Source organism: Perognathus longimembris, chromosome 1 (genome assembly GCF_023159225.1).
Source record: "Perognathus longimembris pacificus isolate PPM17 chromosome 1, ASM2315922v1, whole genome shotgun sequence".
Lineage (NCBI taxonomy): Eukaryota > Metazoa > Chordata > Mammalia > Rodentia > Heteromyidae > Perognathus > Perognathus longimembris.
Genome location: NC_063161.1, coordinates 69,037,467 through 69,058,942, shown reverse-complemented (window position 1 = coordinate 69,058,942; position 21,476 = coordinate 69,037,467). Strand labels below are relative to the sequence as shown.

The 21,476-nt window shown below is 46.6% G+C and overlaps 1 protein-coding gene across 2 annotated transcripts in view; it reads left to right on the top strand.

The window, feature by feature from the left end:
• Positions 1 to 21,476, top strand: part of Baiap2l1 (BAR/IMD domain containing adaptor protein 2 like 1) — a 64,542-nt gene that overhangs the window by 10,334 nt on the left and 32,732 nt on the right. For both annotated transcript variants that reach the window (XM_048367614.1, XM_048367618.1), the window contains exons 2-3: positions 14,699 to 14,774; positions 19,583 to 19,669. In XM_048367614.1, the coding sequence (XP_048223571.1) occupies positions 14,699 to 14,774; positions 19,583 to 19,669 (163 nt within the window). The remainder of the gene's footprint in view (positions 1 to 14,698; positions 14,775 to 19,582; positions 19,670 to 21,476) is intronic.

Sequence of the window (21,476 nt, the reverse complement as noted above, 5' to 3'; positions counted from 1 at the left end):
CTTTGTGCTCCAGCCAGCCTGGCCAGTATCACCATCTGTTTCCTTGACTTTGTCCTTGAGGGGGTCTGCCTCTGTCACTTCATTGCTTTGTCCTTCGTTTCATCTTAGTATTAGCAGAAAGAAGGGCTAAGTTCCAGAGATATCCTGTGTGTGTTTGTGTGTGTGTATGTGTGTGTGTGTGTGCACGCGCATGCACATGCACGCGTGTTCGCTTTGCTGGTCCTGGAGCTTGAACTCAGGGCCGCCTGGTTGCTGTCCCTGAGCTTTTCAGCTCAAGAATGGTGCTCTACCACTTGAGCCATAGCTCCACTTCCAGCTTTTTTTGTGCTTAATTGGAGATAAGAATCTCATGGATGGGGCTGGGGATATGGCCTAGTGGCAAGAGTGCTTGCCCAGCACCACATATACAGAAAACGGCTGGAAGTGGCGCTGTGGCTCAAGTGGCAGAGTGCTAGCCTTGAGCAAAAAGAAGCCAGGGGGACAGTGCTCAGGCCCTGAGTCCAATGCCCAGGACTGGCAAAAAAAAAAATAAAAAAAAAAAATCTCATGGACTTTCCTACCTGGGCTGGTTTTGAACCTTGATCCTCAGATCTCACTCAGCCTCCGGAGTAACTAGGATGACAGACATGAGCCATTTAGTGCCTAGCTTCCAGAGTAAATTTCTAGGCAATTTGTAAGACATCTTTGGGAAGTTGACTATAAGAGAGCGAGGGGAAAAAAGAGGAGGCTGAGATCTGAGATCATGGTTCGAAGCCAGTCTGAGCAGGAAAGTCCTTGAGACTCTTATCTCCATTTAGTCACAGAAAACGCTGGAAGTAGTGCTGTGATTCAGGTGGTAGAGTGCTATCCTTGAGCAAAAGGAACTCAGGGACAGGACTCAGGCCTAGAGTTCAAGCACCAGGACCAGCTCTTAGAGAGAAAGAGACAGACAGACAGACAGAGAGGGGAGAGACGGATTTATACATACACACACATGCGTATACGTGTATGTGTGTGTGCATATATATATATGACTTAGAAATTTTGATTCTCCTTCCTGGAATCTGAGAACTTCTAGGTAAAGAACTGTTTCATAATGCTTTGGGGTTTAAAACGGTATTTCTCTAATTGCAAGGGTTACAGTTTTAATGCAGAATGGAATGACCCATATCTGGGACAGAAGTTCACTACAATTATTCCAGATAGTGCTTGACGGTGGCATTTGGAAGGAGCCTGTGACTTTAAAAATAAAGGAAAGAAAAATGGGGTGGTGTGGTTGGTGTACTTTGATCTGATACCTGCGAAGGCCTTTGGGACTTTCTAGACAAATACAGACCAGTACAGGGGTGGGCCTTTTCCTGATTCATTGCTTGCCTTTTATCCCCAGACATACCTTTAAAAACATAAATAGGCAGGCAAGAACATTTCACCACATGGACTATCTTCAAAAGTGTGTGCTCTGTGTGTGAATGTGAGTATGCCAGTACTGGGATTTGAACTCAGGGCCTTGGTGTACTCCTTAGCTTCTTCACTCAGGGCTGCATGCTACCACTTGAGCCACAGCTCTACTGGCTTTTCACTGCTCCGTTGGAGATAGGAGTCTCATAGACTTTCCTGATTGGGCTGACTTTGAACTGCAATCCCGAGTAGCTACGATTACAGGCTTGAGCCATCGACACCTGGCACTTAGTTGTTTTTTAGGGACTTCAGAACTCAGTAGTTAAGTACTGTCACTTTCTAAGGATATTCTACTACAGCTGAGCTGAGACAGGCATAGTGGTCCTCACCTGCAATCCCAGCTCTCAGGAGGCAGAGGCAGGAGAATCCAGAGTTAGAAGTCACCCTGAGCAAAGGTATTGGTAAGAGCCTGCCTCACAAACAAAAAGGCCTCAGGAATACAGTACAAGTAGAAAAATGCATACCTGAGCCCCTGGGCTCAATCTGTAAGAGGGAGGGGGTCAGCTAAGCCAAAGAGGCCTCCTGTGCATCACTGAGCATTGGCCCACCAGCTTCTCATGCTCAGGCCATGTTGTTCGGAACAGATTTCATAAGCCCATAGGCCTCACAGCCTCCTTTCCAGCATGACCTCTGCTGAAGGACCACTTTTGCAGAAATAATTCTGCATAAACAAAAGCTTGGTTTGGGATGAAGGAGGGAGAAGCAAGGTGAAACAGTGCTTAAGCCACCTTGGGTGGTCAGTGGAGAGGGTTTTTGTTTGTTTGTTTGTTTTGCTTTTCCTTTGGGATGAAGATTTCTTGTGAAAATGCCCCTGGTAGGAGGATAAAGGAAGGAAGGTTGTTTTTCCTGGAAAATTGTTTGCTGAAGTTTTTTCTCAGGCCTGCTGCAAAGATAGCTGCCAATCCAGCCATCCAAATGGATGTCTTATCATTTTGAACTAATGGATCAGATTGATTTTTCTGGGGGAGGGGGTGGAATTGCTGCAGACACTGTGTGGGCATGTGTTTGGGACCCAGGGACCCGTGCTCACTGGCTGACCTGTGTGTCTCATGGTCCCACATGGAGCACACCTACAACTGGGGCTATACCTGTATCCTTGGGGGCGTCAACCGCATTTGTCAGGTTTGTTTGTTATTTAAGAAAAAAACAACACTTTTATGAGCATAGTATTGTTTGCATGCAGGAGTATGCAAAATCTTGTGTGTGTGTGTGTGTGTGTGTTCGTTTGTGAACATGTGTGTGTCTAAAGCCTGGTGGCCAATTTTGTGACTGCTGTTTATAGAAATGGCCGAGCTTCATAATGGTGATCACTAAATTGTGCTGTCTTACATTATTCACACTGAAAAAGAATCAATAAGACTATGAAACTGGGAAAAAAAATACTTTTATGAGTCAGGCACTGGCAGCTTATGCTTATAATCCTAGCTATGCAGGGAGGAGGCTGAGATCTGAGGATTGCAGTTCAAAGCTAGCCCAGGCAGAAAAGTCCATGATACTCTTATCTCCAATTAATCACAGAAAAAGTGGGAAATGGCTCTGTGGCTCAAGAGGTAGTGTTAGCCTTGAGCAAAAGAAGCTCAGCGACAGTGCCTAGACCCTGAGTTCAAGCCTCAGGACCAGCAGAGAAAGAGAAGGGAAGGGGGAGAGACAGATTTACACATATATGTATATATAATATAAAATATATATATATATATATATAATACTTAGAAATTGTGATTCTCTTTTGTAAGCCCGTATACCTTAGTAAGAGGGCAGGGCCTTGCAGCTGAGGTGACTCCTGGATGGAACTACTGCTTTGAGCTAATGAGGTTTGCAAACCTGGCCCCATTACCTCATGCTGGCTTTTCATGGCTAATTGGCCCACTGGGTCCTTGTGTGTGTGGTGTGCTCACGTGCGCCCAGGGAACTGGAGAGCCAGTGTGCCACACTACTCATGCAGCATAGGTGCATGGAGGGCATCAGATCGTCCATGCTCTGTCCTCCTTCTGGGATGTAGTGGGGCTTGAACTCAGAACCTGTAGACAGACAAGACAGATAGGCAGCAGAACCAGACTCTGAGGACACAGTGAGCGATAGACAGGGAGGGAAAAGGACGGTCTCCCAAAGGTTTGGAGCTGACCCTTGGTGGGCTGGGTGTCCAGAACCAGAACCTTGAGGCAAGAGGGGAACCTGGAGCTAGATTTCCCTGGAGCCCTGGCTGTGGGAAAGGTCAGCCCACGTCCTGGTTGTTTGCAGGAAAATGGATGCAACTGGAGATTGCAGTGTCAGGCAGAATAAACCCCTCTGCAAAATAAGACAAATGTCACATGTCTCTTTCATTTGTAAATGTAGGCCTAAAAATAAAAGAATGACCTAAAATCATAGACCTGAAAATAAAAGGAATGGGGATTTAGGAGATCTGTGGGAAGGGGGAAAGGGTGTTGGGCAAGAGTGAATATGATCAAAATATTTTATATACATTTATGAAAAATGGAATAATGAGCTGAGTGCAGTGGCTCAGGCCTGAAAGGTAGAGATTAGGAGAATGGAATTCAAAGCTAGCCCAGACAAAAAATTTCACAATATTCCTTCTCAACCAGTGGCCAGTGCAGTGCCTCACACGTCATGCCCAGTGAAGGGCCGTAGCCCAGGCTGACCTAGGCATAAAGAAGACCCTACCTTGAGAATAACCAATGCAAAAAGGGACTGGAGGTGTGCCTCAAGTGTAGAGTGCCTACCGAACAAGCTCGAGGCCCTGAGTTCAATTCCCCAGTATCACCAGAAAGGGAGGGGGAAAGCTTGTTAAAGTTGTTTTGAGTAGGGAGCAGTAAGAAGAGGGGTGAATTTGACCAAAGTGCCAGTAAGACCTCTCTGTATAATTAATATATGATAATTTTTTTAAAGATTCTTTGAGGTGCGTGAAAGGCCCTTCAATGGGACTGAGTGGGCAGTGTAGCTTAGCCACAGGACACCCACTATATCAGGTGTCCCAGTGGGTGACCATGACAGGTCTCTGAAGTATAATGCTGAATAAAAATAACACACGAGTGAGATCATTAGATGATGCCACTGACATCTTTTTGTCATTTCAGCATATTCTCAGCCCATCAATCCTGACCGCGTGGATCAAAGTATGAAAAGTGTTAGGAAGCTGTCAGCCCTGGCCTCTGGGGGCAGCATCCCCGGGGTGTTGCAGGGAGTGCAGTTAGTGCACCTTTCACTACCTAGTCAAGGAAGCCAGCTGTTAGCAATCCATTCTTAATAGGGACACTACAGGTAGCTTTATTGGAGGGCCAGTTCTGGGGCTTGGGACTCAGGGCACTGTCCCCGGCTTCATTTTGCTCAAGGCTAGCTCTCTACCTCTTGAGCCACAGAGCTACTTCCAGTTTTTTCTGTTTATGTGGTACAGAGGAATTGAACCCAGGGCTTTGTGCATGCTAGGCAAGCACTCTACCACTAAGCCACATCCCCAGCCTATCCCTGAACTTTTTGTTCAAGGCTATTGCTCTACCACTTGAACCACAGCTCCACTTGCTGTTTTTTGGTGATTGACTTTCCTGCCTGAATTGGCTTTGAACCTTCATCCTCAGATCTCAGCCTTCTACGTAGCTAGAATTACAGGCATAAGCTACTGGTGCCTGGCTCTTTCTCTTTTTTAATGGAAAGAAAAGGAGGAGAGAGTGGGAAATGGCTGCCTGGTGAGAAGGGGTCTGTATAGTGAAGCTACTGGGGTGGGAGGCTAATGATATTCCTTTAAGAATGGAAAGGAAGATTACAAGAAAACATCTAAAAAGAAAAAGGGTAGAAATGACCATAATTTCTCACAAAAATAGTCCAGTCCTCTATGATCTTAACTTTGTTTTTGTTTGTTTTGGCAGTGTTGGGGTTTGAACTCTGCACCTTTCCCTTGCTAGGCTGGGCCTATACCACCTGAGCCATAGACCAGCCCTTCCTCTTACTTCTTTTCACAATGCATGAAAGAACTCTCCTGGCCTAGGGCAAGTGGGAAGGTGAGGAAGGTGAGCCTGGAGACCACATGGGTGTGTGGGCCGTGCTCTACCTCTGGCCACAGGACTTTGAGCAAGGTTTTGAAATATGACATCTCAGTTTTGGCAGCTCATCTGTAAAACTAGGATAATGATAACCGCGGTGTTAGGATCAAATGAGATGATCCTTGTAAACTCCTGGGCTTCGAGCCAGGAACTTGACTCTCCATACATGTTAAAATATATCTTGAATAGGGAGGAAAATGAAAGAAAGAAAAGGCTGTAAGTGCCTTCAGTGTTCCATGCCATCCTATGCTGGCCTTCTCTTGACCAAGCCAACTGTTGCAGAGAGGAAATGGAGGTGTCTATAGAATGGCCTGTGTAAATAGGAACAATCATCTGTTTGAAGAGTGACTAAGATTTTGAGCTTCTGATTACAATCTGTCCAGGGTATGCTAAGTGTCTAGTGCTGTGGAGAGTTCTTAAGAAGTGCTGAGGGGCTGGGAATATGGCCTAGTGGCAAGAGTGCTTGTCTTGTATACATGAACCCTGGGTTTGATTCCTCAGCACCACACATATGGAAAAGGCCAGAAGTGGCGCTGTGGCTCAAGTGGCAGAGTGCTAGCCCTGAGTCCAAGCCACAGGACTGGAAAAAAAAACAAACAAAAAACAAAGAAGAGGGCTGGGAATATGGCCTAGTGGCAAGAGTGCTTGCCTCCTATACATGAGGCCCTGGGTTCGATTCCCCAGCACCACATATACAGAAAATGGCCAGAAGTGGCGCTGTGGCTCAAGAGGCAAAGTGCTTGAGCAAAAAAGAAGCCAGGGACAGTGCTTAGGCCCTGAGTTCAAGGCCCAGGACTGGCCAAAAACAAAAAACAAAAAGTGCTGAGGGGCAATTGAGCTCTATGTTAGTGTTTAACAAGGGCCCTGGACTCCATCCCCAGAATCAATCAGAATGTAGGTAGGTGCTCTATGGGTTAGATGACCACCTTGTTCAGCCCTTATGCCCGTCATTATCATTTATACAAGAAGAGGCTGAGGCTCATCCATTAAGCCAAGGATCCAAAGCCTGTCAGCACCCCACAGCAAGTGTGTTACACGTTATGACACATTATGTTATGATACAGATGGCTACGTAATACAGCGTGACTGCTAGTGTAACAGGAAGCCCATACTGGTGGGAGTCAAAACTGTTCCTATCCAATAGGAAGAAGTGTAAAAGTTGGCATGTTTAGATGGGCTTTTTTTTAATTTTATTTTTTTTACCAGCAGTACTGAGGTTTGAGGTTTGAACTCAGGGCCTGGTGCTAGCTAGGCTCTACCCCTTGAGCCACACCTCCCACCCTTTTTTTTTTTTTGAGTCCTTTGGACTCAGGGCCTGAGCACTGTCCCTGGCTTCTTTTTGCTCAAGGCTAGCACTCCATGGATGATAGTCATTTTATTAGCCATGATGGAGCCTCCCAATCTCCACCTCCCAAATAGCTGGGATTACAGGCATGAGCCACTGCACTCATGCCTTACATGAGTATTTCTTTTTCTTTTTTTTTTTTTTTTGCCAGTCCTGGGCCTTGGACTCAGGGCCTGAGCACTGTCCCTGGCCTCTTTTTGCTCAAGGCTAGCACTCTACCACTTGAGCCACAGCGCCACTTCTGGCCATTTTCTATATATGTAGTGCTGAGGAATCGAACCTAGGGCTTCATGTATGGGAGGCAAGCACTCTTGCCACTAGGCCATATTCCCAGCCCATGAGTATTTCTTTTTTTTTTTTTTTTCCCAGTACTGGGCCTTGGACTAGCACTCTGCCACTTGAGCCACAGCGCCCCTTCTGGCCGTTTTCTGTATACATGGTGCTGGGGAATCGAACCTAGGGCTTCATGTATGGGAGGCAAGCTCTCTTGCCACTAGGCCATATCCCCAGCCCCTTGGATGAGTATTTCTAATCTAAGCTAATACTTAAAAAAAAAAAATCTCAGTTACCAAGTTTTCCCTTGCCAGCTTGTGTTGTACGCATCGTGTTGGCAGTGTGGGAGGAGGAAGCCAGGTGCCGGCAAGGGTGGGGCCAAGACAGTTGCTGCACTCAAGGAAGGAGGAAGAAAGATTTTCCTACCATGAAAAAACATATCCAGAAGTTTGTCCAGTTAACCCTTGTTACAACCTCTCTCTCTCTGTCTCTCTGTCTCTGTCTCTCTGTCTCTCTCTCTCTGTCTCCCTCTCCCTTCCTTCCTTTTTTTCCCCCGTTTTTTTGGCTGGTCCTGGGGCTTTAACTCAGTGTCTGAACACTGTCCCTGAGCATCTTGCTCAAGGCTTGCACTCTACTACTTGAGCTACAGTGCTACTTTCAGCCTTTTCTGTATATGTGGTACTGAGGAATCGAACCCAGGGTTTCCTGTATGCTCAGCAGACACTACCACTAAGCCACATTCCCAGTCCCCTTCCTTTTTTCCTCTTTTTCTTTCTTTCTTTTCTCTTTCTTATTCTTCCTCCTCCCCTTCTCTTATTTTTTCTTTGTGTGTGTATGTGTAACACAAGGCTTGAACCTGAAGCCTCAAGCTCTTGCTCAGCTTGCTTGCTCACAGCAGATCTTCTATCCCTTGAGCCAGCCAGACCAGTATTTTTCTGATTAATTGGAGATGGAGTCTCACAGACTTTTCTGCCTGGACTAGTTTCAAACCTCTAACCTTAGATCTTGGCCTCCTGAGTAGCTAGAATTATAAGCATGAGCCACAGCACCCAGCTTTCAGCAGCTGATTTCTAGTAGCTGGCCACTAACTTGCTACTGCTCAGCTGCTGTGGTATAACGAGCCCCTCTTCCGGTCCATCAGATGTGGCATAAGTGGAAAGATTATATGACCAGTTGAAAAGCCTCTGATTTTCTTTCTTTCCATGGCCTTCTGATTTCTCTGGATGGAAGTAAACATTCTGCCTGAAACTGGTTTGGCAACTTACCTTCCTTGCCAGGCAGGCATTGGAAAGCCATACTAAGCTTGATTATTTTCTTTAAAGTAATCAGCCTACTTGATGCCTTTCCTATCCCTTTTACTTCTTCCCACCAAATTTAGCAGGGACGTAGAGGCTGCTGCTGGTGACTGAAGTGGGCTGTGTAACTACACAGGTGGCCTGGCCACAGCACTGGCCTGGGACACATCTGTGCTCACCCCAGATGTGGGGCCCGCCAATGCACAGAGCAGCTGCTGTGACATCTCAGTTTCCAAGAACAGAGGCAGCAGTGCCTTTCTGTTCCTGGCTTTAGAAACAACATGTGATCTAGCTAGAGCAGCTACATGAATGGCCACAGGCCAGCATAGAAGTGGAGTTTCTGCTGTTGGAAGGGGCCAGAATCTCTTTAGCTAAGTACACATACACATACACACAAGTATGTGTGTACATACATTTATATGTATGTACATATGTATATACATATACATATATATGTGTATACACACATATGCCTATATAAGAAGTGGCCTTATATGTGTTGTTAGCATGCTTAAAATCTTGTCTTTTTTTTCTGGAGTGAATTGTGTTCAGTGTTACTTAACTTTGATTTTGCACATCTAGATATGGTGGCCCTGCTATCTTCAGAAGTTAGTGACTGCTTATCTGCCTCAGGGCAGGATAAGCTCTGCCTTGCTTTATATATCCTTTCATTTTACCATATAGGCTCAGCCTTATAACAATATGACAAGAATGCACTGTACCACTGAGCCATGCCTCCAGCCCATTTTTTATACTGGTTATTTTTAAGATAAGGTATCATTTTCTGCCCAAGCTCATCTGAACTGTGATCTGCCTCTTTTAGGCTTCCCATAGCAGCTTGGATGAGAGGCATATATCACCTCACCCAGCTGTCAGTCAGTTCACAAGGGGGTCTCAGGAGCTTTTTTGCCCAGTCTGGCCTCAAAACCCAGACCTCCCTATCTCTGCCTCTGAAATAGCTAGGATTCCAAGTGTCAGCCACCAGTGTTGACTTTTGTCACACTTTTGTGTGACTTTTTTTTTGGGGGGGGGGCGGAGTTGTGGTGCTTGAACTCAGGGCCTGGGCATTGTCCCTGGGCCTCTTTGCACTTAAGGCTAGCACTCTTCCACTTGAGCCACAGGGTAACTTCCAGTTTTTTTGAGTGGTTAATTGGAGATAAGAGTCTCATGGGAACTTTTCTGCCTGAGCTGGCTTCGGACCATGATCATCATATCTCAGCCTTCTGAGTAGCTAGGGTTACAGACATGAGCCGTGAGCCACCGGTGCCTGGTTAAAGAAGATATCTTTAGGGGCTGGGGATATGGCCTAGTGGCAAGTGCTTGCCTCCTATACATGAGGCCCTGGGTTCAATTCCCCAGCACCACATATACAGAAAACAGCCAGAAGTGGCGCTGTGGCTCAAGCAGCAGAGTGCTAGCCTTGAGCAAAAAGAAGCCAGGGACAGTGCTCAGGCCCTGAGTCCAAGCCCCAGGACTGGCAAAAAAAAAAAAAAAAAATATATATATATATATATAAAATAAAAAAAGAAGATATCTTTAAAATAGGTTGTTTACCTTTTACTTAGGGATCATTTTCTCTTTCTTTCTCTCTCCCTCCTTCTTCCTTCCTTCCTTCCTTCCTTTTTTTCTATTATTATTTTTTTTTTTTTGGTTGGTCTTAGGGCACTTGAGCCACAGCTCCACTTCTGGCTTTCTGGTGGTTAATTGGAGATAAAAGTCTCATGACTCTACTGCTGGGGCTGGCTTTGAACTGCAATCCTCAGATCTCAGCCTCCTGAGTAGCTAGGATTAGGGGCGTGAGCCACTGGCACCTAGCTTTGTGATCATTTTCTAATGAACCTGTTAGATTGTTCTAGGCTACTGATAGGAATGTAAAATAGTATGGCTGCTCTGGAAATGAACCTAGCCGTTTCTTCTAAGGTTAAATCCTGTACCCATTGAATTCCTGGATATTTTCTCCAAGAGACAAAAACACGTTCATACAAATACCTGTATGTAGTCCATTTCCAAAACCGGAAACAACTCAAATGTTCTTCACACCAATTGATAAGCAGACTGTGACATGTCACATCTGTTCCATGGGCTGCTGCTGGTGGAGAAGGTAATCCACTGTGGACACAGCTACCAGGTTGGGTCTGTATTAAGAGCATTGTACTGAGTGACAAAGCCACTCACAGAAGGTCAAATGGTGGATGGCTTTATTTACCCAAGATTCACATGTGACAGAATTAGATCTGAGGCTCCCTCACTGCCTGAGGTCAGAATGGGTGTGGGAGGGTGTGACTAGAAAGGGTGTACAAAGGAGGCTTGTGCCCCATGGATCAGCCCTCAATTACAGTTGAGAAGATGGCTGCACAAATCTACACATTCGATAAAATTTTATAGCAATAATCTCTCTTCCATCCCCACTCCCAGAATAACCAAGTAAGGCCAGGTTTGGTGGCACATACTTCTGATCCCAGCTACTTGGAATGCAGAAGTAAGCAGATCACAGTTGATACAAGAACTGGTAAGAGGCAAATAAGTAAGGTCTGTAGTTAATAGTGCTGTTCAAGTGTCCATTTCTGGGAATTCCATGAGTACACTGTGGTTTACAGAAGAGATCACTAGGGATACAGAGAAACATAGCTAGGAGCTAGATACTCTGTATTATTTTAAGTCTCCTTATGAGTCTTAAACTATTTTAAAATTAAAATCTAAAAAATATAAAAGGATTGGGAAAAGATGGCAGAAATAGCAGATGTAGCTACAGGTGTACAGTAGTGGCCTCCCGCAGAGGGCGGAGGTAGGGCTGGCCTGGGACATCCAGGGCTGCCTGTTATGCATTAGCTTGAGACCCACGCCTGCCCCAATAATGTGTGGTGAATGGACTTCAATTAGGCAGGCTGATTCAGCGCCCCTGCTTTTCTTTTCCTCCTCTAAGAATGCACTTAAGTGATGACAAAGGAGTTGGAAACGATGTGGGGGATGGGTGCCCAAGGGGCAGGAATAGAGTGTGCTGGGCAAGGCCCTGGGGTTCTCTCTCTGATCCTGCCCCTTGCTTCCAGCTGCAGCATTGTAGACCACAGATTGGATCTCAGGATGGGTGAGGAGCCCTGGGCCTGGAACCACCAGGGAGCAACACTCAGAATTGGGTGCAAATCAGCCAAGCATCCTAGGAGCTCCTTAGCCCTCTTCCTGACAGGGAGCCCTGATCACCTTATGTCCCCCATCCCACTGCCCCACCCAGGAGAGGGATGGGGAAACACAGTAGCCCAGGCTGCCATCTTTGGCTGGCCACACAGCTGACTTGCTATCCAATGCAGCCATAAGATACCATAGCTTCCTGCTGTACTTAAGGCCTTCCCTGCTAAAAACGTGCTAACAACCACCAAAAGTGTGAGGACAGTCCTTGTTTGACATGGAAGAAATAAAGCAGGAACATTTTTAGACCTGAATGACCTAATTTTCCACATGGCTAGGATCCTCCAAGTGTCCAGTAAAATTAATGGAAAAAAATACCCTTAGTGAGGGGCTAGGAATGTGGCTTAGTGGTAAAGTCCTTGCCTAGCATGCACAATTCCTCAGCACCACATAAACAAAAAATGCCAAAATGGCACTGTGGCTTAAGCAAAAAGAAGCCAGGGACAGTGCTCAGGCCCTGAGTCCAAGTCCCAGGACCAGGGGGAAAAAAAATACCCTTAGTGAGGCAACCTAGAATTCGATTTTGTAAGACAGCGATAAAAAGATGGCTTTCAGAAATAAGCCTATGTGTGGGTACGTGTACATACATGTGTACATGTATACATGCATGCGTGCCGGTCCTAGGGCTTAAATGCAGGGCCTAGATACTGTCCCTGAGCTTCTTTTGCTCAAGTCTAGCAAACTGTCACGAGCCACAGCACAACTTCCAAGTAGTTTATTGGGGATTAGACTTTCCTTTCCAGTCTGGCTTTTTGAACCATGATTCTCAGATCTGTGTCCTGACTAGCCAGGATTATAGGCCTGAGCCACCAGCACCTGGCAATAAGCCTTAAAGGGAAAAATCACCTACAGAAGAAATGACAATTAATTCTCAACCACCCTGGATGCTGGAGATAGCAGAGCTGTGTCTTGAAAATTCTGAGGGAAACAATTGTGTGTGAAGTACTCTACCTAGCAAACTATCAAACATATTGGGGTGAAGGTAGAGCCTACCACAAGAGGACAGGGGTTTCTCTTCACACCTCATTCTTTGTTGGTGTTGTTGGTCATGGGGCTTGAACTCATGGCCTGGGCACTCTCCATGAGAGTTCTTTTGATCAAAACTAGTATTCTGCCACTTTGAGCCACAGTGCCACTTCTGGTTTTCTGGTGGTTAATTAGAGGTGCCCCCCCCCCCCGACCTTTCCTGCCTGGATTGGCTTGGAACCATGATTCTCAGATCTCAGCCTCCTGGGTAGCTTAGATTACAGGCGTGAGCCACCAGGGCCCAGCTTTGTGCATCATTCTTAGATGTGTTTTGGAGGATGGTCTGCAGCAGAAAGGAAGAAAAGTAAGGAAGTTGAAGACGTAGGTCTGACTACTGAGCTCCTATCACAAGCAACCAGAGGGAGACAACAGGGACAACTGACTGGGGACAGTCCAGCCACATGGGGCCACATGGAGCCACATAGAGCAAGAAGACAAGAATCTGGAGCAGGCTGGGAGGGGAGAGGGGACTGAAGCTTAGCTGGCAGTTTGGGGTTCAAGGATTGATGGGGGTGGGTTCCCCGCCAGCTCTGACAGCAAGACAGATTTAAGGCAGGCACGTAGAAAATGACGCAGAGGATCCAAGGAGACAATTATTAACCTCAAGACAAACACAGTGTCTTTTTTTTTTTTCTTTTGCCAGTCCTGGGGGTTGAACTCAGGGCCTGAGCATTGTTCCTGGCTAGCACTGGAGCCACAGCACCACTTCTGGCTTTCTCTATATATTGGGTGCTAAGGAATCTAACCCAGGGCTTCTAGTACAAAGGCAAGCACTCTACCCCTAGGCCATATTCCCAGCCCCACAAGGCTTTTTAAACCAAGAAAGTGTCTTCCTCCTATTGTAGCCACCAGTAGTTACAAACACGCCATGGACCCTGTTGTAGTTGAAAGTGGCCTTTTGGTTCTATAGGAAGGACTGAGGAAGGGCAAAGTGTGGTGGGGCAGAGAGCTAGGTCCTCCTGTAGCCAGTAAGTTACTGCTCCAAATGGAAAGAAAGATCAAGAACACTAGATAATAAACAGAAGGAGCTTAGTTGAAAGCATTGTTGGGAGTACACAGGGTGGGGAGAGGCCGTTTCTCCTGGGTGCCTGGATCTCTGAGGCAGCTGTTATCCTACCCTTCTACTCCCAATGCTAATGAAAACCCTGGTCTGAGGGTGAGGTAACTGCCCCTTTGCATGCTGGGTACTCTCATTCTTACCCCCTGGTCACCTACAGACAGGATGTGGAGCGGGAGGAGGTGGGGAGACTGGAGCCAGCCAGTGATTAGTACTGAGTGGCTCATTATTCAGACAGCTCTGAGACACACACTCATCGTGTTGTCAGTCTTGAAATCAGGAAGAATAAAATCGAAATCTCTAGGAAGTTTCTAGTCACTGGGTCACTGAAACATTTCCCCTGATTATAATATTATAATGAAGTTCAGGTCATTTAATGAAGCAAGTCATCAGATTATATCATATTATAATGAATCATGCTATAATGAAGTTCAGGGTCATGTCACCTGTTTCTTTTCCTTTCCTTTTTTTGTTTTTCTCCTCTTGTGTGTGTGTGCTAGGGCTTGAACTCCAGGACTGGGTGCTGTCCCTGAGCTTTTTCCACTCAAGGCTGATATTCTACCACTGGAGCCATAGCTCTATTTCCAGCTTTTGGGTGCTTAATTAGCAATAAGAGGCTCATAGACTTTCCTGCTCAAGCTGGCTTTGAACTGAGATCCTCAGGTCTCAGCCTCTTAGTAGGATTACAGGTGTGAGCCACTGGCATCCATTTCTTAACATGAGAATGCAACCATTACTGATCTACTTACACCCAGGAGGGGGCCTCAGCCTCTTGGCTCACAGCCGGAGCGGGGGCAGGGGTTGTCAGGGATGTATGTGCTGCCTGCTCTGTTTATGGTAAATTCTAGGCCACACTAGGAAAATTAAGGCTGCCAGGGTTCCATACAACTGGACCGCAAGGTCAGGAAACGGGTGCAGGTCCAGATGCATGACTTTGGGGACTATGAAGTTACGCGTGCATAGATACCAGGTCTCACAGCAACGAAGATTGCAAGACTGTGTGTTCTGTTATTTGTTTATTAATAATTTTGTTTTGTATGTTTGTCAGAATGTTATGGAGCAGTTCAATCCTGGACTACGAAATTTAATCAACCTAGGAAAAAATTATGAAAAAGCTGTCAATGGTAAGTCTGTTTATTAAAACCAATCAATGCAAAGTAAACACAAAAGCCATTCCATAACTATTTTGTCCATTGTGGGGTTTGAACTCAGGGTACGAGCACTGTCCTCGAGCTCTTCTGCTCAGGGATAGTGCTCTACCACTTTGAGCCACAGTGCCACTTCCGGTTTTCTAGTGGTTAATTGGACATTTCCTGCCCAGGCTGGCTTCGAACTACAGTCTTCAGATCTCAGCCTCCTGAGTAGCTAGAATTATAGGCATGAGCCACCAGCGCTTCACTTAAGATATATTAAAATGAAGAAGTTTATATATAATTATATAATTAAATCCAAGAAATTTACAAGGGTTGGTGCTATTGGTGTATATGAAATGTATGAATTGGATGATAGGCTGCTATAACTATAACTTTTGCTTTTTTACTCAAAATTTTCCTCTTATGTCCTTGCCGTGAACATGTTTTCTACTTCTGTCAGTGCCAGGCACCTTCTGTCCTTCCAGAACAAGGCTAGCATGCAAGGCTGGTTTTTCTTGGCTCTCCCTGCTCCCCTGCCTCTCCTCGGCCACTGGGGCATTCACAAGGCCACAGAGTCCTTGCTCTGGACATCAACAGCTATCCCAGGGGAGGAAATCACTGTGGCCTGCACCATGAGCTGCAATGAAGCTAATGCTCACCTAAGACTCTTCTCACCTTTGTACCCTGGGGATATAATCCTGTTCTTGAGACTTACTGGTCCCTGCACAGGCCATCTGCTTGAAGCTTTGCTGAAGCCACTGAGAAATGTATTATAAAGCCCTGGGTGAACAGAGATGCCAGCCAGATGTGCAATCACAGCTAGATTCTAGAGTGGAGTAGCGAACATGGCTGAGAGCTGTGTGGAGACCAGAGTCACAGACATCTCAGTGGCAGGGGCTGGTGTGGACTGGGACAGGCTGGCTAACAGATGGTGAGCCCCACTAGCCGCATGGAGATGCTGGTGGATGGATCCATGCAGTTGTGGGTGAATGCAAATGAGTCGCCAGCCTGTGGTGGCCTAGGCCAGTTGTTTCTGCTTGTCCTGGGAGACTAAGTACTTCTTGCCTTCTGGGTCTCGCTCTTGCAGCTACATTGCTGGCCTGAACCCTTGTGGCAGCTCTGTGGCACTTGTTCCCCTGCAAGGAGGTCATACAGGTCCCCTCTCCCCCCCCCCCCCCCCCCGGCCATATATCGGAGTCCCAAGAGTGCAAGCCCCACCAAGTTCTCACCAAGCCCGTGGGAGCATGCATGCTGCCACACTGGCCAAGGAAAGTCCCATGGCCAGACCCCATCGGTGTCACGCAGACTGGGAATTGCAGAGGTGCAGTTCTAGGAGAGCCATTTCTCCAGGGAGGCAGGCCTGTCTCCTGGGCTTGTCCCATGCCACTGGGGAACACTGGGGGCTTTTGAGAGAGAACAGTGACCTAGTGAAATAGCATTTGAAGAAAAATAATCTGGTAGGGGTACAGATATAGATTAATTTACACTTATGAAGTAATTATCCTTCATTCCTAAAACAGTAAGAAACAAACTATCTTAATATGTTCAGAAAGGGGGGCAGAATTGTGAACCTGTTATTTTGGTCTAGTTTTTGTTGTTCTGTTTGTTGTTGTTGTTGGTCCTGGGGCTTAAACTCAAGGCCTAGGCACTGTCCCTGAGCTCTTTTTTGCTCAAGGTTAGTGCTCTACTTACTTTGAACCTATAGTGTCACTTCCAGTTTCCTGGTAGTTAATTGGAGATGAGTCTTACCTGCTTGGTCTGGCTTTGAACCAAGATCCTCAGATCTCAGCCCCCTCAATAGCTAGGATGACAGGCGAGCCACTAGCACCCAGCTCTTAGTTTTGTCTTAAGTTACTGTGTGTATGTGTGTGCACACTGGTACTGGGGCTTGAACTTTAAGCCTTGTACTCTGATTTGAGCCATACCTCTAGTCCAACATTTTGCTGGGCTATTAGAAATGGAATCTCATGGACTTTTCTGCCCAGGTTGGCTTTGAACCATGATCCTCAGATCTCAGCCTCCTGGGTAGCGAGGATTACATCATAAGTTACAACATGATTTTTTAAGTTCATTCAACTTTATCCTAAAAAAGCCAAGAGATTCTGAGCTGGTTTTAAACCTAAGTCAACAGTTCCGAACGATTTCAATGTCCTGTGTGGAGGCAAACCAGAATTTCCGTTCATCTATTGCACAGTCCTGCATGTCATCCTCCCACTAATTTGCTTTTCAGTTGATCCACACTTTCCAGCTTCAAGTCTTCCTTCTAAAAGACATAGATTAACTTGACAGTTTGCTGGCTGCACACCTTGTTTTTTAGCTAGAGGCCAGAGAGTTGAAAAGCAGCATGATTTAGAACTGAGGAAACAGCCAGCTCTGCCTCTGCCCCCAGTGACCTTGCAGAGGACCTCAGGATATCTCACCCTCCCCTACCAGCCCAAGGAGCTGATAACCAAGCATTGCCTTCACACATTAAGTAATGTGGGAGATTAAGTAATTGGCCTTATCTTTATACTTTAAGCCTCTCCTACTCATATAAAACATCAGTGTAACAGACTATTACATTTCCTCAATTTATATATACGTATATACACCTCAAGCTGTGTAAGTTACACCATAAATGCTTTTGTTTTGTTAAAAACATCAGGTCTGTGGCTCTTTCCCATTCTTTCTGTATATCCTTCTTTAAGAACCTGCTCGGGCAAGTGGCTTAGTGGTAGAGTGCTTGCCTAGCATGATGAAGCCCTGGGTTTGATTCCTCAGTGCCACATAAACAGAAAAGATCAGGAGTGGCGCTGTAGCTCAAGTGGTAGAGCAAAAGCCTTGAGTAAAACAGCGCAGGGACAGTGCCCAGGCTCTGAGTTCAAGCCTCATGACTAGCCAAAAAAAAGAACCTGCTCATGATAAGCTGGAGCAGGGAGCCTTGCCAGTCTGTGGGGAAAGGAAGAGGAGGGAGTGGAGACCCTTCTAGTTTTGAGACCCCATGGTTTCTGGGTAGGAAACCAATCTGAGCTAGAAAAATAAGTAGGCATTGTTTCTGCACAGTCCCAGTGTTATATATGTGTAAATTATTGGAGAATCGACATATTGAAGGATCGAATCTTGGAGTTTTTATTGCAGAATTAGCAGTCTGCAGGCAGCCAGTTGTTAACAACAGCCTGCAGCTAACATATAACCTTAACACTATCAGGAAACAGACCAGCGAGGGAAGAAAGGACAAAAACCATACCAACAAACGAATCCAGCTCCGATGGAGAGCTGACTTGGTAGCCATGGTGACGAGAGACAAGACAAGAGACAGGACACAGGACATGAATATGGAGACATGTGGCATGGTGTAATGGCACCTGAGCTGGCCTGACCTTAAATAGGTTCAGGGCAGGGGTAGGGCCACAGGAAGCTCCCAAACCCAGGCACTTGACTGATAGGTTCAGTAACCTATAGGCCTGTCTCTTGGGATTCAGGACACCCATCACCCGGGGATGGGACTTCCCTTCCTCTAGGAATCCAGGCACATCCATCAAGACAAGATGCCAGATAGTACAACTCACCATGTGGCCAATGGTGGCACTGGCCATATCTGGCCTCCATTATCACAACAGAAACCAGCCAGGTTTTAGTGAAAAGCTTGCTTGTCATCCTCTCCCTTCTCTTCACACTCACTGCTTCCAACTCCTGGATTATCAGGCCATTTTATAGCCCAGCACCCAGGTTTCAGAACAAGTATGTCACTTGGCCAAGGTGTCTTCAATCTGCCTGGAGGGGAAAGGTAATTTTTTAAAAATAATTAGAGCCCAATCTGTAGTGTTTAAAAAAAAAAAACAACAAAAAACTATTCCTAACAGGCACTGGTGGCTCATGCCTGTAATTCTAACTACTCAGGAGACTAAGATCTGAGGATGGTGGTTCCAGGCTAGCCCAGGCAGGAAAAATCCATGAGACCCTTATCTCCAATTGACTACCAAAGAAATCCCCAGAGAGCCAGAAGTGGAGATGTGGCTCAAGTGTAGAGCACTAGCCTTCAGCAAAAAGGCTCAGGAACAGTGCCCAGGCCCTGTGTTAAAGCCCCAGGGCCAGCACAAAAAAATAAAAGTGAATGAAAAAATTATAATAATATTCCTGTCCTGTTTTTGCCAATAAAGAGAAAAGTAGAACATTTAATTCTTTTTATTTTGAGATGTTCTGTTGTTTATTGAAATAATTAATGTACTTAAAATTTCATCAGTCTTCTTCCCCTGGCAACAAGTTGGGTGATTGTTTATGATTCTCAATGTCCTTTTTATTTATTTGGGGGTAGTGGTAGTCATGGGGCTTACTTTAAACTCAGGAATTGTCCCTGAGCTTTTCTGTTCAAGGCTAGCATTTTACACTTAGCCACAGCGACACTTCTGGTTTTCTGGTGGTTAATTGGAGATAAGAGACTTTCCTGCCCAGGCTAGCTTTGAACTTCAATCCTCAGATCTCAGCCTCCGAAGTAGCTAGAATTACAGGCATGAGTCACTGGCACACAGTGTGAATGTCCTTTTTTAATAGAAAAAATAAACGTACCACCACAGTCATGTGATCTTCTGACCATAAGTGGCCACTGTGCAATGCTGCAGGGGCCACAGCCTGGGGAAGTTCTTTGCTGAAGTCACTCTAATGTCAGATCACAACACACCTGCTGCCCCAGGCTCCCAAGCTGGTCCCAGCCAAAGCCTGAGCAAACCTGCTTGCCACGAGAAGGGACAGAGGAAAGAAAACCTGTATGGCTTCTCCTTTCCTGTCTTAATTGATGATTTTGTGTCATCTTCCCTGTATAGCTATGATCCTGGCTGGAAAAGCCTACTACGATGGAGTGGCCAAGATCGGGGACATGGCCACCGGGTCCCCTGTGTCGACTGAGCTGGGTGAGCTGACCTTCTGCTATAATACACTTAACTTGGGGTCCTGGTCACTCTGGTAGCAATAGGCCAAGGGAACTGGGAAGGTGCTGAGTGTCTGTGGCTGGTGGAAATGCGAGGTGGGGTGGTGGGAGCCTAAGGGTTTGAAAGAAGGGCCCCCAGTCCCCCAAGAGCTTGGCCTGCACTTCTGATTTCCAGTCTCTGCTAACCTGGAACTCTGACCTATATCTCTGGAGCCAGGAGCCAGGCCTCCAAACTGGCTGGCCAGTGACTTTCCTGTGACTCAGCCCACAGAAGGCCCGCTCCCAGCCGTGGCATTCCCGGCTGGGCCTCCTGCATCCACAGTGGCTTCCAGTGGTGATGTTTCCAGTTCTGCTGCTATGAATCGGCCTCCTGTGCAGCCATGGGGCGGCCACACCCTGGGCAGCTCAGCCACAGAGGCAAGCCAGCTTTCTGTTTACAGAGCTGCCTGGCGGGGAGGCCCCTGTGGGGATGGAGGTCTCCTTTGCTGAGCGTCCCACATCACATTATGTTTAACTCAGTGCACTTAATTATCATCATTCGAAATATTCAGAAAACCAGAGTCAAAAGTATTAAGGAGGGGCTGGGAATGTGGCTTAGTGGTAGAGTGCTTGCCTAGCATGCATGAAGCCCTGGGTTTGAGTCCTCAGTCCCACATAAACAGGAAAAGCCGGAAGTCGTGCTGTGGCTCAGGTGGTTGAGCGCAGAGTGGCTCCAGGGACAGCACCTAGGCCCCAAGTTCAAGCTCCAGGACTGGCAAAAAAAAAAGTGTGGAGTGTAAGCACATCTGTTTCCAGTGACAGCTGAGGAGTGGGGCTCAAGCACTAGACTACCTTCCTTGAAAGTGTGAGGCCATAAGTTCAAACCCCAGTACCACCAAGAAAAAAAAAAAAGGAAAGGAGTCTTGGTACTATGCTTCATTCCTTAATCCCCTTGAGCCCCTCCATCTCAACCAATAAGCTTTTTGTGGTGGGCATGCCTGTCATCTCAGCTGTACTTCAGGCATAAGTAGGAAGATGGAGGTCCAGGCCATCCTCAAGCCAAAGCACAAGACCCTACCTGAAAAATAATTAAAGCAGAAAGGGGATTGGGGGTGTGGCTCAAGAGGTAGCATATTTGTCTAGCAAACATGAGGCACTGGGTTCAGACTGCACTACCACTGAAAAAGAAAAAAGAGGGATGGGATAGCTAAGGGCAGCAGGGCATCACAGAAGTGATTCAGAGCATGCTCACTGCCTCCACTGAGGCCCAGAGCCGAGGCTGGATGACAGGAGCAGGGCAGGGCAGGGCCAAGGCTGCTGAATTTGAGTTCTCCTGATTTCTCCCTGAGGAACTCATAAAGCAGTAGACGAGGTAGATGGCAGGTCAGACGGGATCCGGGTCATAAGGATGCCAACCCTGTAGAACTGACTAGAAGCTTTTGGGGTGCCTCCCAGGCTGTGCATTACCACTCCTGCCGCTTGGTCTGTTGCAGGCGTGCTGTAGCAGCTCTGTCCTAAGCCTGATAGATTTCACAATGAGGAAGCAAAGCCCAGGCCAGTAAGGAGATTGATTGCTAGATGATTGCAGAATTCCCAAAACAGGACTGAATGGGAAAACCACCTCCCATCAGTGCCTGGCACCTGGGGCAGGGGTGCAGGGGCCTTCCTGACTCATCACCATTCACTTTGCCTGCTTAATGTTTTATGGGTCTTGCCACTGTCTAAATGACACTTCTCCACACCCTGCTTTATTCAGCTGTGAGGTTTATAATGTTGAATCAACTGTTTCCACAGCAACAGGCTCAGTATAA